The 17,476-nt window shown below is 56.5% G+C and overlaps 1 protein-coding gene across 12 annotated transcripts in view; it reads right to left on the reverse strand.

Annotated features, from left to right (window-relative positions):
* Positions 1-17,476, reverse strand: part of HSPG2 (heparan sulfate proteoglycan 2) — a 98,423-nt gene that overhangs the window by 61,282 nt on the left and 19,665 nt on the right. For all 12 annotated transcript variants that reach the window (XM_040464194.1, XM_040464150.1, XM_040464186.1 and 9 more), the window contains exons 2-3: positions 3,254-3,389; positions 2,594-2,638 (exon numbers count right to left, since the gene is read on the reverse strand). In XM_040464194.1, coding sequence (XP_040320128.1) covers positions 2,594-2,638; positions 3,254-3,389 — 181 coding nt within the window. The remainder of the gene's footprint in view (positions 1-2,593; positions 2,639-3,253; positions 3,390-17,476) is intronic.

A 17,476-nucleotide genomic window follows, 5' to 3' on the forward strand; every position in this document is an offset into this window, starting at 1 on the left:
CTCACCAACTCTCTGCTCAATGGAACTCGTCCGCCATACACCCAGGCCCCTGAACCCCACGCCCGAGAGCCCTGGGTCCCTTGGGTGGGCCCAGCATCAGCCAGTCCTGAGGCGGGAACCCGTCACCTCCAGCCTCTAGGGCCTTGCTCCCTGAGGGGTTGCTGTACCCGTCCCAGCCCAAGCAGTGCCTGGTGGGGCGGGGGGTGGAGAATGCCAGGGTCCCCGCCCATCGTGTTTAGGCCTGGAAGCCCAGATGGGGCCTGGCTGTGTCCTGGGCAGGGGCCGACCAGGTCCCCACTCCCAAAAAGAAAGTTGCCTCTGAGCCTCACGTATGACAAAGTGCAAGCTAAGGAGGAAGAGGAGAGGGAGAAAGGACAACACAGTGAGAGCCGGGAGAGGGAATGGGGGGGGGGGGGCAGAGGGAGCCTCCCCCCAGGCTGTCTGGCCTCACTTACTGGGAGGAGATTCCTCACCAGCCACAGGAGGGTGGCCTGGCCGGGGCCTGCCGAGCAGAGCCACAGTGAGGGGGCCAGGAGGGACAGAGACTGCAAGGGAGGTGGAGGGAACCAAAGGGAGAGACAGAGACATGAAGAGACAGAAAGAAAATGACAGAGAAGCAGAGAGAAAGCAGGGGAAGAATGAGAGCAAGGGTGAAACAGAGGCAGAAGGGAGAGAGGGAAAGAGAGAGAGAGAGAGAGATACAGAATGAGACAGGATGATGCACAGATGAGACAGATACAAAGAGGAGAGAGATAACCCAAGGCAGGGGAGGAGGGGAGCAGGAGACAAGGAGACAGGCCAGACAAGAGTGGAAACAGAGAGACGGGTCAGAAGATGGAAAAAAACTGGGTGAGAGGAGGTAGGCAGGGGTCGCAGGGAGGAGTCAGAGCCAGGGGCCTGTCTTTTGGGTGGGGGTACTGGCACACAAAAGGGGGGTGATGGGGCAGGGCTGGGGCGAGCCTGCAGCAGCCACAGCCTTATGTGAGGGAAGTGGCAGGGGCGGGGGGGTACTATCTCAGAGGCGAGGATCCAGGGTGTGGGGCTGGTCCAGAGCCCAGGCAAGGGGCATGGCCAGGTGTGGCCCCATCTTGGTCAGGATGGCCCTTGCTTCCCAGCGCAGGGAAGGCACTACCCTTGGGCAAGGCCGAAGTGGGCACACGGAGAGGCTGGGAAACTCACTTGCTGTCTCCAGGGCTTCGACTCAGCCCAGCTGCCTGGACCTGCCCCAAGGGCAGCAGGCCAGAACCAGGGCTGGGCCTGGAGGGTCTAAGGCCCTGTGTCTTCCCACGGAGAGGCCCCACTCGCAAGCACAGGCCCTTCCCAGCTGCTGCTCCCCCATCCCTACCCCTTCCCCTACCTCTGACCCCCCTGTCCTCACAGCTGCATCTCACAGGGGAGGCGGGCTGGCAAGAACCCCTCAGAGAGGGCAGAGCTGCCACGGTGGACAGGGGAGGGGCCGTGGATGTTTCCAAATGGACAGTACGGACCGGACCAGGGCCTCAGCAGACAGGCCTGGCTTAGCAAGAGGCAGCTCCCAGCGATGCATCAGCACAGTCCATTCTAGGGTGTGGGATGTGTGCACAGGCCCCGCCCAGCTCCCAGGCATCCTGCAGCGCTGGAAAGACCTACATGTGGAAAAGCTTCAGGCAGGCTCTGAGTCCCGGGTGCTGGGAGGTCACAGTCAGGACCAGGACACCTAGGGGCCAACCCTCCTGTCTGCACGTTGGCAGGTAGGACACGACCCCCTCGCATTTGGATGCCCCTGATGCAGCAGTCACACAGGGAGGCGACCCCCACCCCTGCAGAAGTATAGGCGCGTCACGGTAGGCGGCACTGGATGCAGTGAGGCCACCCAGTGGTCCGCCTGAGCCGAGCTCCATCCTTGGCCCTGACGGCAGAGTGCTCAGCGCTGGCTTCCAGAGAAGGCAGCAGGAACCATATGGAGCTTCGGGGACTTGTCACTGGGTAGTTCCTTCTAGGGACTGAGTCCCAGTGCTGGCCTGGCCCCGGCTCCACTGTGCACCAAGTGCTAATGGAAGGAGCAGCTGTTGGAGGCCTGGTTCTTTCTCTCCACAAAGCCCAGCCCTCTTCCCCAACCCAGGAACCCTTGGCTTCCCAGAGGTGACCCAACCTGCAGGCAGGGTCCCTCCCAGGTCCAAGGTGAGGCTATACTTCCACCCCCTGCCAGCTCCATCAGCCTGCCCACATGTCCTATGCCACAGAGCGCCTCTATCTGCCCACCCCTGCCTGGGGTCCCCAGCTCAACACCCCCAAGAAGGGATCTAGGAAGGGACCCCACAGCTGAGCTGTGCTGGGAGATGGGAATTTTGCTATTCTGGGTACCTGTTACACGTGGGCGCTTCCTGCCTGCTGCGCTCAGCCCTGTCCCTGTGGCGCAGACGACCACAGAGCTTGGCTGTCCCCAACCTTGCAGGGACCTGCCAACCAGTCCACACGACTGTTGCTCAGCAAGTATAAAACCACCTGCACGGCAGGCCCACGAAGCCCTCGAGGCCCTCAGCCCCAGAGACAGGACCCCTGCGGCGGGGAAGACCTTGCCCAGGGGGCAGGATGGGGGCCCTCAGCAACTTACCCATCTGAAAGTCCCCGCTGCCTGGTTCCCCACTACCCAGGCCATCTGCAAGCAGAAGAGAGACTTATGCAGCAACAAGTTCTTGTTGAGTACCTACTGGGTGCCAAGCACCGTTTGGGGCACCTGGCACGCCGTGCGGAAGGGCATGGAAGCACAGAGCTGTTGCGTCCTCCCCACAGCCCAGGGATGCCAGTTTGTGAAAGTCAGCGTGGAAGCCTCCATCAGAGAGGGTGTGGGTCGAGGCTGCACGGTGCGGGGCCTTGACGGTCTGTCCGTGCTGGGATGGAAGGGGCCCCGTCACACTGGCCTTCGCAACGGGGCCAGGAGGAGGTGCGGTAAGGGGAGGCGGGAACTGTCCTCTACTGTGCCTCGTCTCCCGCCTCCCTGCGAGTCCCGATCATCCTGTGCTATGAGGACACAGCAGTGGCAGAGGAGCAGCCACCGGCCCTGTGAGCCACCAGGGTCACACAGGTTCTAAGTGGAGGGTTTGGGGTCACTGGGACCAGGGCTTAGGATGCACACGGCTCTCAGCCCATCTCTTGAGGCACCCCCTTGGGCAAGCTTCCTGGGCCTCTTTAAGGACCGGGGATGGGGGGCGGGGAGAACCCTGGCTCCACCCCTGACCTCCTCCACTCTGCACCACCAGAACCCTCTGCTCACCTCCAGAGGCATCGTCAGCCAGCAAGTCTTCGTCATCAGAGATGTCTGAGTAGCTCCTGCCGGCCCGGCCCACCGTGACCGTCTCTGCGTCCTCGGGCAGAGATAAGCCATCATACGCCCGCAGCCCATGAGTCACCTGTGGGAGATCACACAGCCGACCGTCACATTCTCCAGCCTCCACCATGCAAAGGATCCCTCCCCTCACTTCAAGGGGGACCCAGAGTCCTACCCCAAAGCCCTGTAGTGGTTAAGTCAGATGTGGTTTGGCTGTGAGAGTCAGGCTGGGGCTGAACCACTATTTTTGACTCAGTTTTGCCAAAGAAAGCTCCATTCGCCCCTGGAGGCCTCAGCACCCAACCCTGCGCATTCACTGAGTCTGAATGAATCCTCAAACAAACAGATGATAAAGTTAAAATCACTTTGGTAACTGATGACTGACACCTCTCTTCCTTTGGAGAAGGCAAGGGTCATCCGGAATAGGCAGTAGTAGACAGGGGGACACGGACAGGTAAAGGGTGACCTGGAACAGCAAAGATGGGGGACAGAGGCAGGAGGAAGCATGGGTGGGGGACAGAGGCAGCAATCACAGGTGAGTCCACCGAAGCTGCCGTCTGTGATAGCCACTCCCTCGCAGGCCATCTCAACCACTTCTTTCTGCCTCAGCCTGGCTTCCAAAGCTCCAAGCCATGGGGAACACATTCCAGCCATGTTGGAGAGCTGGCTCTGGCATCTGTGGCCGCACGGACAAGCTCATCTGTGCACACAGCCGAGGGGGCGGACCCAACAGCTGGGCTGAATGGGGGCAGGACAGGCGTGGTGTCAACTCTGTATGACCTCAGGCTGATGCTGAGCCCAGCACAAGTTCCACCTCGAGCTCCCATTCCACAGAGGGCCTGCTGAGACCCTGCACCTTGCAGGCCAGAATAGCAGGGCCCCAGTGGCCACAACACCTGCCTTTCTCAGGGCGGGCTATGGGCAGTGAATGCCTCTTTCCTCTTGGACAAGATGGAAATGTTGCCAAAGGAGTTTTATCAGCTAACGCAGAGAAAAAACAAACCCGGAGACCAAGGAAACCCCAGAGCCCTTAAGCACAAGCGTGCATGGATTTGCTGTGGCCCCGTAATGCACGTCCAGCCCCAGATGGCCTGGCCTGAGAGTCTCAGGCCCTGCCTGGCCTCAGCCCTCTCTGGAGAGCCCAGCCCAGCCAGAAGGAAATGGTCTCGCTTTTGAAAACAAAACCTAGCCTTCACTGGCCAGACAAGGTGATGGCAGCAGGAGAGAGGCCCAAGGAGGAGAAGAAAAACAAAGAGACGGTCAGTCTCTCTCCCTCCCTACACCCCCCAACTTTACCCAGCCCGTGTCCTGGAGCTCTTGGCCTTTTCTCACGCTAGTCCCTCTGCTGGAATGCCCTTCCTTGCTTTGTTTATCTGGCTAAGTCATCCTCCAAAATTCGGGTAAACATCACCTCCTCCAAATGATCAATGAGAAAAAGGAACAAATAACTGATATTCACAGCAACACGGATGAAACTCAGTCACAGTACAGTGAGCGAAAGAGGCCAGACACAAAAGACTACATACCGTGTGACCTCATTTATAGGAAACTCTAGTGGGGGGGGGGGGGCGGAATTCTAATCTACAGTTACAGAAATGTCACTAGTTGCCTGGGACCGGGGATGGGGTAGGCTGACTGGGAAGGGACACAAGGGAAACTTTTGGAGTGACTGTTCCCTGGGTATACACATCGTATCATTATTGAATGGTACACTTAAAATGGGTACATTTTACTGTATATAACTTATACCTCAATAAAGATGCCTAAAAAGAAAATCTCAATAAAATTAAATTAAAATTAAAAAAACAAAGAAAATCTCCTCTGGGAGACTTTTTCCTCACTCTTGCCCTTTACGGTCACCTCTGTCCCCACCCAGGCTGGGTTCTGGGTGCTTCTGGGCTCACACTGTAATCATCTGTATCTCCATTGGAATGGAGGCAGGGACTGTGATGAATTCATCTCTACCTTCTCAGCACCCCATGTTCAATAACTACCTGAAGTAATAAATGAATGAATGAATGAGCGAATGGTCAAAAATGTCATCACCTATTAATTCTAGCTGCTTCCTGAACTTGACTTGCTTTGGAGGTATCACCTGCCCCCACAGAGTCTATATGCAATCTCCCTTCCTAGGCTGGGAGCTTCCTCCTCGACTGGTTGCCATTTGGTCACCTTCACGTCTGCAGTGCTACGAAGCGTACTATAAGGTCTACATTGCCCACACCTTACTCTCTGCCATGGCCCAATGCCCCTTCCCCTCCAACCCATGGGCAAACACCTCCTCCTGTTCCTCTTCCTTCCCTACCTTCTCTCTAGACAAATGCCCATCCCAGTCCTAGGTGGCCAGTAGACCTCTAGACCATGCCCACAGGGTCTGTTTCCAGGAATGAGCTTCACAATCTCCAGGAGCTGGTGAGAAATTCAGATTCCTGGGGCCCTTCTCAGCCAGGTGGGAGGGATGAACTGGCATGTGCTTAGAGAACTCTAGCACTCACTGGCTAAGAACCACAAGATCAGTCCGTGAAAGGCTTCCCCCTCCTTCCCTGGCTATGGGTAGAAGGTAATGTTCCCACCGGGTGGGAGATGGGTCCAGAGCAGGCCCTGACTGACTTCAGGGGAGTGTGAGGCTAAGGCTGGCATAGGGGCACAGACACTGGGCAGAAGAGGTTAGAGGGGGCAGGCTTGGATCCTCCCCACCTGGGGAGGGCTATCTCTCTCTCTGTGTCATTGCCACACCCTCCCCATCCCCATGCAAGCCAGGCCATGGGAGGGGGGGCATGCACGGGGCACAAATTCCCAGCATCCCCTAGACACTGCTGTCTGGAAAGGAAAACTCTGGTGGTGAGCAAGGTCCAAAGCTTCTCCCAGGCCAGGGCGGGGGTGGTGGGGGGGAGGTGACTTGAGACCGGACAGGAAATAGCAAAGTGAGACTCAACTTGGAAAAAATGCCAGGAACACACATCTGCAGTGAGAGGGGTGAGAGAATCCAGAGCATGTCGGGGCCTGGAGAGAAGCCCTCCCACCCCAGGGACTCCAGGGAATGGGCCCTTCCACATGCCAGCCTGCCCTTGCTTTCAGCCCCCTCCCCAGGGCCCGGCTCTGGGGTCAGATCAGGGCCTGTAGCAAGGGCTGAGCCAACAAGAGCAGAGACTTCATTTGTGCAAAGCTGAAGATCAAAAGGTTCTAACAGCTGTATTTCACATCTGGGAGGGGAGATGGAACCAGACCGGAATGAGGCTCCCGGAAAGAGCCCAAAGGAGCCTGAGACTTGACCGTAGAAGAGAACTTGGATTCAGATCTGGGAAGTCTGGGCTCTACTTGAGAATAGAAAGACCTAACATTTATTGAGCACCTACTACATACCAGGCACTTCTTTGAGGATTTTTATAAATGTTAACCCAGATTACAGGTGTTCAATAGGCCACTGCAGGGATGGGAAAATGGGGCAGTCGGATCATCTGCTTGAAGATCTAGCAGGTGGCAGAGCTGGGACTTGACCTCTGGTGGTTTGGTTCCAATGTCTAAGCTTTTGCCACTGAGCCAGAACTGACCGAGGTCACTGAGAGTCATTCCCACAAAACCTTTCAACCACAGTGCTATTTTACAGTTTACAGAGCATTTCCTCAAACTTGGGGTCATTAGACCCTGACAATGACTGCCTGAGGTGGCTGAGCAGGTATGAATGGCCCCCTTTCACAGAGGAGGTAACAGCACCCCCCTCTCCCCCCAAGTAACTTGCCCAAGATCACAGGGGACCTCTGGGTTCTGCACCTGCTGACCAGGAAAAGAGGCAGGGCTGAGGCTGGGCCTCCAGGCTGGCCTTGAGGCCTAAGCAGGGGGCAGGGCCAGGACACCCAGGGCTGGCCGGTTCCCATCCCCAACCCAACCAGCTCCCAAGAAGGCCCACAGGACACCTGAGCTGCCAGAGGCCTGAGCGCATGCAGTATATGCCTAACACCTCAAGGAGAGCCATCGGTGGCTCCAAGGTCAAAAGCAGAAATAGAACTCAGGTTTCCTGCCCTCCAGTCCATCTCCGGCTATAAGAAAGCTTGGCTTCCTCCCAGAGGAACCCAGTATTCAGGCAGGCATTGGAGCCGGATGGCGGGACTGGAAAGGAGGGGTCCAGAAGGCAGACCTGGGCCAGAGAGGAAGGAGTCAAGCAGACAGGAGGATTTTCCAGACACAACAGGTTCCTGGTGGGGGAAGTGGAGGCAGCTGACTCATACAGGCCACGGCCAGAGGACTGTTCTAGTGTGCTGGGAACAATTGCTAGGGCAGGGGTGTGGGCATAATGGCCCCCCAACGGGTGGCAGGAGGTGGGGGAACCCAGACAGGCGGGGAACTTTTGCGAGACAGCCCCCTGAGGCTGGGTTGCGTCCAGGCCTTCCTGGTAGGCATGAGCATGCACATGAGGCTCCAGGTTCAAGTCCCGCAGAGATCCTCTGGGACAAGGGACAGAGGCCAGAAACCTCCTTTCCCGGCCTGGGTGTGGATGCCGAGGGATCCAAGGCTAGCTGAGAAGAACCCAGGCTGGAGGTGAAAGGTCCAGCCATTAGAGAGGGGTAGAGAAGGCAGAGAAAGTCTGGGGTGCAGGGGAAGGTGCAGAAACAGATACAGGATATAGGGTTTGGGGGTTTCAAAGGATTGGCGTTTTCCGCTAAAAGCAAAGCTGGAGGAGGACCACGGCACGGCGAAGGGATGACAGTAGGAGCTGGAAGACTCCATCGGCGGCTGTCTCCGCACCAGGCCCTCTCCTCGACGCTGTGTGGACCCCCTCCAATAACCCTCGCAGCCACCGTGGGAGGGCCGGCGCTACAGGGCCGCTATCCCTCATCTGCAGCAGGGGAAGCAAAGAGCTCTGAAAACTAAGAGTGTTTCCTCTTCTTTGTTTTTTAAAATAAGTTTACAACAAGCTCATTTGGTGCCAAGTCTTGACCTGAACTGACAGGAAGCGGTCAGTATCCTATTTACTTCACCTAGGGTGAGCAGGAGTGTTTTGCCGCAGCAAATGTTAGTGTGTTTCATTACGGGGTGTTGCTCCAGACTCCTCTGAGTTGTGCTCTCACACGTTCGATGGCACCCTTCTCAAATCTGAAAACTTCTGAATGCCGATGCACATTTCGCTCCCGGGTTTTATTTCCATTTTGCAGATGAGAAAACTGAGGCTCACCGAGGGTCACTGGTGTAAATGAAATTAAAAGCACATGACGCGCTCCGCTTGAAGGCTTGTATACAGTAAGTGCTCAGTGAGCGTCAGTTAGAGTTAGTCCCATGCTTGGGGCACAGAGTAGAGGTGAGGGGTGGGTATGGGCAAGAGGTGATGCATGGGGGGGGGGGGGCATGGGCTCAGGCCCAGGGTCAGCCTCCAGGTCTGGGAAGAAGGACAGGGCCCGGCCCTGCTGCCTCAGCTCTGGGCTTGCTGGAGGGGTGGCGCCCAGGCTCGAGGTGACGGCAGAGCTTGGTGCCGAGGCTCGAGTTATCTGCCTTCTCCGAGGCTGACTCGGGGCCGACAGGGGGACTCGGGGCTGCTCCAGAGCCATTATTCCCGCGACGTGGGCAGCCAGCCCATCACCCCCTCCCCGTGACCCAGGCTGGGCCGAGCCCACCACAACCCACGCAGCTGGGCAGGGAGGTCTGAGCACCGCAGTCCCCAGGGGGGCTGCAGCTGCCCAGGGCAAGGCTCCAGGCATCTGGGCCGGAGTGAGCTCACTCCATCAAAATCCAGAGCCTGCGTGGGGGCGGGGGACGAACGAGCCCCTGCCTGCCCACCTGCCTCCTGCCGGCACAGACTGCCTCAGGGCCCCTCCCCCACCCATGGCCCCCGAATCTCCCGGGAAGGACACGCTCCTACTCTGTTATGATACAGGCTCCCACGTAACCCCATAACACGTGCTCCCAGCTCTGCTACACCCTAGGCCCCAGACACAGGGTCAAGGTGCCCTGCCCCACCCCCAGGCTGCCCAGTGCCCTGTCCATGGGCAGCAGACGGCAACAGGGAAGGAATCTGTCGGGGCAGCACTTTGTTGTGCAAACTGCCAGGGGCGGGTGAGCCCGACACAAAGGCCAAAAGGCCTTTAATCCCCTGGCAGGCTAAGAGGGGCGCCGGGCCGGAAAGGAGGTGGCCACAGCCTCCTCTGGCATGCCTACACTGCCCGTGCCACTCGGGAGGCCTGCCAGCTTCCCACACTCAGGCTCCCAAGGTGCAGGACCTTCTCCAGCCTGAGTTGGCCAGATGCCCCAGATAAGGAGAATGGTGGAGGCACATCAAGAGCTCCCTGCACGCAGGTGCCAAGACCACAGCTCCAGAAGGCAGATACTGGTGCTTCCCCGCACCCCCACCCCCGCCAGTTTACAGATAAGGAAGTTCAGAGACGTGAAGTCACCTACCCGAGGTCACACAGCTAAGGCAGTGGAGATCCAGTTTGACGGCAGGACTCCCTCTTCTGTACTCTGCTACCTTAGAGGCGTAGCAGCCTCCAGGCCCCTGCTTCTGACCCCAAGGCTTGTGACCTGGAAAGTCTGCATCCCAGCCAGGGCCGTGTTCAACAGAGAACAGCGGAGCGAGAACCTGACGTCCGGGGTCCCTCGTCCCAGCTCTGCCCCAAAACTCACCATGTGGCCGTGGACAAGCCCCTTGACACCCTTCCCTTCTAGCAAACTGCAGCGAATCCCCACTACCTGCGCTCACCTTCCACACACCAGCCATCTCTGCTGTGAACAAAAGTACCAGGAGGGCAGTGATTTTCCTGTTTTTATCACTGCTGCATCTTCAAAACAGAAAACACAGACTAGGTGCTCAATTAATATCTGCTGACACAGACCGACTGAATGACCGAATGAATGAATGAATGAATGAACAAGTGAACTTGCCCAACAACCCTGAGGTGGGAATTAGGCCATCTGACACAAGAAGAAAGTGAAGTTCAGAAAGAGAAAGTAGAGACTTGCTCCAGATCACACAGCAAGAAAGTGCCAGAATGATCTCTGAACCTCAGTTCCCCATCAATAAAATTGAGGCCACTAATACCTCATCCCAGGGGAAAATGGGACCGAACCACACGATCACTGACATGGTTAATGATCCCTCCAGGCCTCAGCTTCCTCAATGATAATGTAGGCACAAAAACATCCTGCTTTGTTTGACTCTTTCCCAGGGCTGTTGGGAGAGGCAAGGGGAGTGGGGGCTGACTTGTTCTGGGAGGCGTGGCCCTTTCGCGGGTGGGCCTGACATGGTCTCTGCCTATACAGGTAGCTGGGTTGCGCCTGAGCGGGTCTTTTACCGGCATAGCCACCTAAGAGCACCTTATGGGTCTCAGAGATGTGGCCAGTGGGGCAGAAGGTGGACTCTGCTCAAAGATTCCTGATTTCAGGCCACTTTGGCCACCTTCTAGCTGGGTAGCCTCAGCTTCCTCACCTGTAAAAAGGGGATAATCAATCTGACCTGCCATAAAAGGCTCAATTCAAGCCGCTTTGACCTTTACTTACTGAGCACCTACTATGCGCTGGGTCCTGAGGATAAAACCGGGAAGTAGACACAGAGCTCTGTCTTCCTAGAGGAGACAGACTATTAAACCGAGTGATGAGAGCACAGTGCATGGAGAACTCTGCAGAGGAAGGGCAGGGGGCTGGGAGGGCCCAGGGGAAGGTCCCCTCACTAACCGAGCTTGGCGAAGGCTTCCCAGCAGAAAGGACAATTCAGCTGGGTCTGAAAGACGGTCTTGGGTGGAGAAGGGGCAAAGTGCTTGCACCGGGCAGAAGGGAGGGCACGTGGTTAGGCCCAGAGGTGGGATTGTGCACAGCCACGAATGGGCTTCTCCACCAAAAGAGCAGTCTCTCTTGGCTGTGCTGGTCACAGAGCCCCAGTTTGCCCAGCTCCCCCAAAGTCCCTGCCCCACAGACACCCCAAGAATGGGCCTCCCCTGGCATTCAATGAGCTGTCCGCCAGCTCAGAGGGAAGAAGCAGGAAGTCACTGGGAAATGCCTCTGCCGCACCCACGTGCCAGGTGACGCCAAGGCGGCGGGGGTGGCCAAGTGGGCATGGCTTCCGGGCTGGGCCGCCCGGCAAGAAGGTCCCCAGGGCTTGAATATTATCTGCCAAACACTGTTCATGCCAACAGCACCGGCGGTGTTCACGTGCCTGCCTCCTGCCCGCAGCCCGGCGTGGTTCTCGGATTCTCTGGCGCCCAGGTGGCCCTGCTACCATGAAGCGCTGGAGCATCTGCGGGCTTTCATGGCCCCCACCAACCCGGCTGGGCCTGCCCATGCCCTCTGGGGTCACTGCCCCCAGGCTTCAGGAATGAAGCCCCTAGCACAGTGCCAGGCTTACGGGGGTGTGGGGGAACGTTCTACAAATTTTTGTTGAAGTGAGACATCACTTACAATGACCACCGCCTGAACCTACTGGGTTAGGCCTTTCCACTACTCTTGACTCACCAAAGGATGCGAAGAAAAGCCCTTATTATGGGTAACCAGTCCTATGTGACCTACATACCTACACACACACACACACACACACACACACACACACACACACGCAATTCTCTATCCTCCTCTCCTACCGTGCTCTCCCCACTCCCTGCCACATTTATCTCGATAGTTCTCAAATACACCTAGCTCTCGCCTACCTCGGGACCTTTGTACTTGCTGCGTCCTCTGCCTGGGACACCGCCCCCAGATGTGCCCACTCCTCCTCTTCCTCTCGTTTCTGCTCAAGTGTCACCTTTACAGAGACCCGCCCTGAGCACATCCCAGGTCCAGAATCTCTTAGTTGGCTCTCTGTCACCTCTCTTACCCTGCTTCATAGCATCTCACCATCTACACTCTACCTTATGTTTACGTGCTCATCTGTTTATCATCTGTCGCCCCCACTGGAGAATCAGCTCCGCAAAGATAGGGACTTTGTCCATTGCACTCACTGCTGTACCCCCAGTATCTACAAATTATGTGGCAGCAGCTCAATAACACTTTTTAAGTTAATGAATGGAAGGAGTTTACAAATGAAGAGATCGAGTCTCAGAAAGATGGCTTGCCCAGAGTCACAGAGCTGGAAGAGCTGAGACTGGGAGCCAGACCCTTGGTTTCCAACCAGGAACTCTGTACTACCTGAGCCCTCCTCCTGCCATTTCTGATGCCTGGGGCTTTCCGGCCAGGGAGCCCTGTCTCTGAGGGGACAAGAAGCTGCCCTTGGTCACTTGCTCCCTGCGCGGACCGGCATCTCAGGGAGTGGGTGGGGGTCTCAGCAGCGAGCAGGGCCGCAGCTCCGGCTCTGGGGCCTTGCTTAAGGCAGCCAGGCTACCAGGCCGCGGTCACTCTGCTCCTGCTTGCTCCCGTGGGCATCGGCAACAGGAAAAAACAGGCTGGGATGACAGTCCAACAGCTGCGGCCAAGGAGGCCAGCTCCCCCCCGGCCCCCAGGGCTTTCCTCATCTGCTTCCTGGAGGGGGAGGAAGGGGCAGGCAGGGCCGAATCCAGGACCAAAGGGGAGGTAACAGAGCTGGAAATAAAAGGAAGGGCCCCTTCCTCTTGAAGTGCCCCTCTCCCCTTTCCTCATGAGTAATATCCTGGGCACAGCAGCTCTGGACAGGTTGGGTGTCCTGCAAACAAACACATCTGGGAAAGGCTGGTGGCACAAAGCTGAGCTGGTTCCCTAAGTCCTAGACGTCTTGAACAGCATGATCGGGGAAGGGAGCAACTATTTAGTATTTCCCAAACTTGCTTAACTGGGAACCCTTTCTTCATGCAGAGCTCATAAGATTAGAGCTTCACAGAGCACATACCGGGAACACCCACAACAAACCTACCCCTTTCCCTCGGCTGGCCGCCAGCTAGCTCTCCCTTGGCGGGGCTTTGGAGGTAAGATATGGCCCAGCAGCACCACTGGGGTTCTGAAGAGGGAGCTCTTGATGACAGAAAGCCCCAAGGCCCCATGCAATGAAGGCGTTGTGGAGGAAAGGCAGGCGGGGTGACACGAGGGGCACGTTCTCTCCCCGGGGGGAAACGCTGCCAGAGTCTGGGAAAACCCAGAAGGAAGCTGCCTCTTTCTTTCCTCCCTGGTCACCAGCCTGTCCTCTCAGGAGAGGAGTCCCGTCAGAGGGGACAGAGAGGGTGGCTCAGCGCCTGGTCGCTCCTGGTCCCCTAGGACCATGCAGAAGGTCAGAGGGTCCCAGCGCCCACGAGATGGAGGGAGCTGAGTGTTCCAAGGGGGAGGTCGAGCTGTTGGTGCTGTTCCAGGAGGCTGGCGGGCCAAGGGACTGAGAAAGGTTTCTAGCTCCCCCACTGTCTTGGGGAAGCCCCTTCCCCTCTCTAGCCTCAAGCTCCCTCAAATGATGAAACAGGCCAAGATCACTGGTTTCCAGTCTGTCCTCAGCAGCCTCGGGGGCCACTTGGGAGAGTGGGTGAGAGGGGGGGGGGGGGGATGAATAGAAGTTGGGCCCCCTCCCCCAAATACTTGCTTCACTGAAAACAAATCCACCTTTTCCCATTGTATGACCTACATCATACATCTGGTGCAGCCCCAGGTTAGCTGAGAGTCCATGAGCAGCTCGCTTTACCCCTCTGTGCCTTTCTGTTCCATATCTGTAAAATGGGCATGGTAGTTCACATTAATAGTATCTACCTCACAGGATTGTCGTAAGGATTAAATAAAAGTGTAAAATGCTACAAACAGCACTAGCCCGTGGTGAATGGTCTGTGTTTGCTGTCCCTTATCAAAATAGTGCAGGATTTAACCAAACTACTATTTTTTTTGATTGACATAAGGGTTTCACGGCTGAACAGTAAGTTTGAAAGCTCTCAACTTAGAAGATCCCAAAGGTTCCTTCTGGCTTTGACATTTTAGGACACTGAAATCCTGCAACCTGAAGATTCTAGAATTCTAGGCCATGACTTCCACCGGCAAAGAGGGAGGGGCTGGCAGAGGTCATCGCAAAGTGAGGACCAAGCCTCAAGACTGCAGGGGACTGCCCAGCACAGGGTCACCACCACTGCCACCACCATCATCATCATCTATTTATACTTCCCCTGCCACCTTCTCCCAGAAAAACTCAAAGCAGTTTACAACGGTGCACACGTAGGGGCACCTGGGTGGCTCAGTGGGTTGAGCATCTAACTTTGGCTCAGGTGATGATCTCACGGTTTGTGAGTTCGAGCCCCACATCCGGCTCTCTGCTGTCAATGCAGAGCCCACTCTGGAACCTCTGATCCTCTCTCTCTCTGCCCCTCCCCAACTCGTTCTCTGCCTCTCTGTTTCTCAAAAATAAACATTAAAAAAGAAAGATGCACGCATAACAGCGAGAGAAAACTAACTGAACGTACATAAGAAAAGCTCACAAAAGCAGACGGACAGCCTGGAGTGAGGTGAGTAGATAGAAATACATGCCGAATTCTGGAGGTCCGGGAAAGCAAAAATTCGTTTGGCTCTGAGCTTTCCAGTGGCCAATGGGAGGAAGGAAACCTGACCAGTCCCTGGATTCCGTGACCCAATGAGGTCAAAACAAACTCGTTGCTTAGAGGAAGCACAACTATTCCTGATACTGAGAGCAGAGAATGTCCCAAGGGCAAGGCTTGTCTGGAGCCCTTCTTTGCCCTTGCTAGTGGGACTGGCCTCCCCTAGGAGTCCACTGACCATGACCCCTTGAGGCTGAAGTCATGGGCAGAGGCTAAAGCCATCAAAGATCCAGGGGGCTGGAATGGCCATCCAGAGGGTGCCCCCAGCATCCCTGGCACGGACAGGATTACCCATCCCTCCACAAACCTGAACACAGCCAGTGCCCAAAATAGCCAGAGCACCAGAGGGTGCCAGGAGGCCTCGGGGAGGGGACATGGCTAGGCCTGCCCACGGTGCAGGGCCCAGCAGGCCAATGCACACACATCCCTGGCACACAAAGGAGCACCTTCAACTCAGGCACACAGCCCTCCCTGGGAGTCCCCCACCCACAGAGCTCCCCGCTTCAGCCAGCACGTCGCTCACGAAGAACCAGGCAGGGCTCCGCCCTTCTGCCACGGGCAGGCTTTCTTGCAGGAGCCAAATGGAAAAGTCTTCGCAGAAAACCACCCATTCCATATAGGGAAGACCTCCTCCCACTCCAGCATCGACCTCCCTCAGCATCCTCCCAGGTCCCCCAGCTGCAGGCCAAGACAATGGGGGCTATTCTGGGCTGCATGGGGTATTTAAAGCTCTGGCTGGGCCTCCTCCCTGGGGAACAAGAGGCCTTGACCTGGGCAAGACCTTCCTGAAATTGTTGCTGCCCAGACTGTGGTAGCTGCTTCCCAACCTCTCCTGCCAGGTCTTGAAGCCTGGAGTGTCACCTCCTCTAGGAAGCCCTCAGGGCCTAAAACCCTCAGAAGAGCTGGGTCCTGGGCTCTGCTCCGTCACTGGAGTTTTCTCATCTGAAAACGTGGATAGTACAGCAGTGTGTGTAAAAGTGCTTGGCGGCTTCTGTGGTTAAGATGAAGTTGTATCTTGGGGCGCCTGGGTGGCTCAGTCGGTTAAGTGTCCAACTTCAGCTCAGGTCATGATCTCATGGTTTGTGGGTTCGAGCCCTGCATTGGGCTCTGCGCTGTCAGCTCAGAGCCTGGAGCCTGTTTGGGATTCTGTGTCTCCCTCTCTCTCTGCCCCTCCCCTACTCGTGCTCTGTCTCTCAAAAATGAATAAATGTTAAAAAAAAAAAAAAAAAAAAAGGATGAAGTTGTGTCTCTCCAGTCGCCATGTGGAGTAGAATGTAAGCAGGGACGGGAATTTTGTCTGCTTTGTCACTGCTCTTTTTCTAGCACCTGGCACACAGTAGGTACCAAATAAATATTCACTGATTGATACATATATTTGTGGAACGTGGCTATAACCCCCATAGAGCCATCCACTGTTCTGGGTGCACAGGTGGCTAATACGAATACTCTTTGACGGTAACATCGCCAGATCTCATTTTGGGTACTTAGAACTCTCCAGGCCTTATGTTAAGTACTTAACACTGATTCTCTCATTTAATTTGCTCAACAATCCCAAGAGGTGGGCACTATTCTCCTTTTATAGGCAAGAAAATGAGAGTTCTCCTCCAAGTGGTTGAGGAGCTTGTCTGGGGGGGGGGGGTGGAGAGGGGGCACTTGGCTGGCTCAGTTTGTAGAGTGTGTGACTTGTGACCTCGGGGTTGTGAGTTTGAGCCCCATGCTGGGTGTAAAGATTACTTAAATAAAAAAAAAAAATTAAAAAAAAAGGTTTTCCTGGGGTCCTAAAACTACTAAGTGGCTACGGTGGCAGTCGGACTCAGGACCCTCAAAGTCTTTGTCGTCCTGCACAGCACACTCTGAAGAAAGGCAGCGGGATGGACACTGAACCAGGAGCCAGGAATCTGGATGCAGCCACTCAGTAGCTGTGCGATCTCAAGCAAGTCACTTGACCTCTCTGGATCTGTTTTCTCGTCCATACAGATGGGGGCATTAGTTCCTATTCCTTCGTGGTGTTGTGGGATCAAAGGAACTTGGGAATGTGACTGTGCTCTCCATATTAGCCCCAACCTCTCCCCAGGGGCAGCGGCCACGAAGGACGGTGGGAAGATGTCCTTGGGGAGGAGGGGGGTGCCTGCTGCTGGCTCTGGAACAGAGCTCAGCAGCTGCTGACAACAGCTGGTAAGAATTCTGGGTCTGGTCCAAGCACGGCGAGAAGGGGTGAGCTGAGAAGTCACCTCTGGCCCTCCTCTGTCACCCTTCCCTGCTGACAGCTGCTGGGGCCTCAGGGCCAAGGGCACCACAGCAGGAGGTGGGTGGGAGCAGGCTGGCTGGGGTCATCTCAGTCCTTGTGCTGCCAACTGCTCAAATCCCAGGGTTCCCTGGCCTCACTGCTGCAGCCCTTTACCCAGTTTCCGGGGAACTCTAGGGGGAGGGGGTGGGGCTGGAGCAAAGGTCTGTGGGCCCAAGACGCCTTGCCTGGAGCCTGGGCGCCCCGGAGACCCCGGGAGGGTGGTGGATGGGCAGAGTCGAGAGGGCAGGGGTCTTGGGACAGGCCTTGCGGTGTCCCTGGCGGATGGCCGGGGTTGCAAGCCCTTCACGGAGCCTCCTTGGAGCCTGTGAACCTGGCCTTGCCCGGACCCACCCCAGGCCCCTCTCGGCCCCACAGTCCTGCTCCAAGTTCAGTGCCAAACCAGTCCCTTCCAGCCCACGCAGCTCTTGCTCCTCTGAA

This window comes from Herpailurus yagouaroundi, unplaced genomic scaffold (genome assembly GCF_014898765.1).
Source record: "Herpailurus yagouaroundi ecotype Mexico unplaced genomic scaffold, PumYag 77, whole genome shotgun sequence".
Taxonomy (NCBI): Eukaryota; Metazoa; Chordata; class Mammalia; order Carnivora; family Felidae; genus Herpailurus; species Herpailurus yagouaroundi.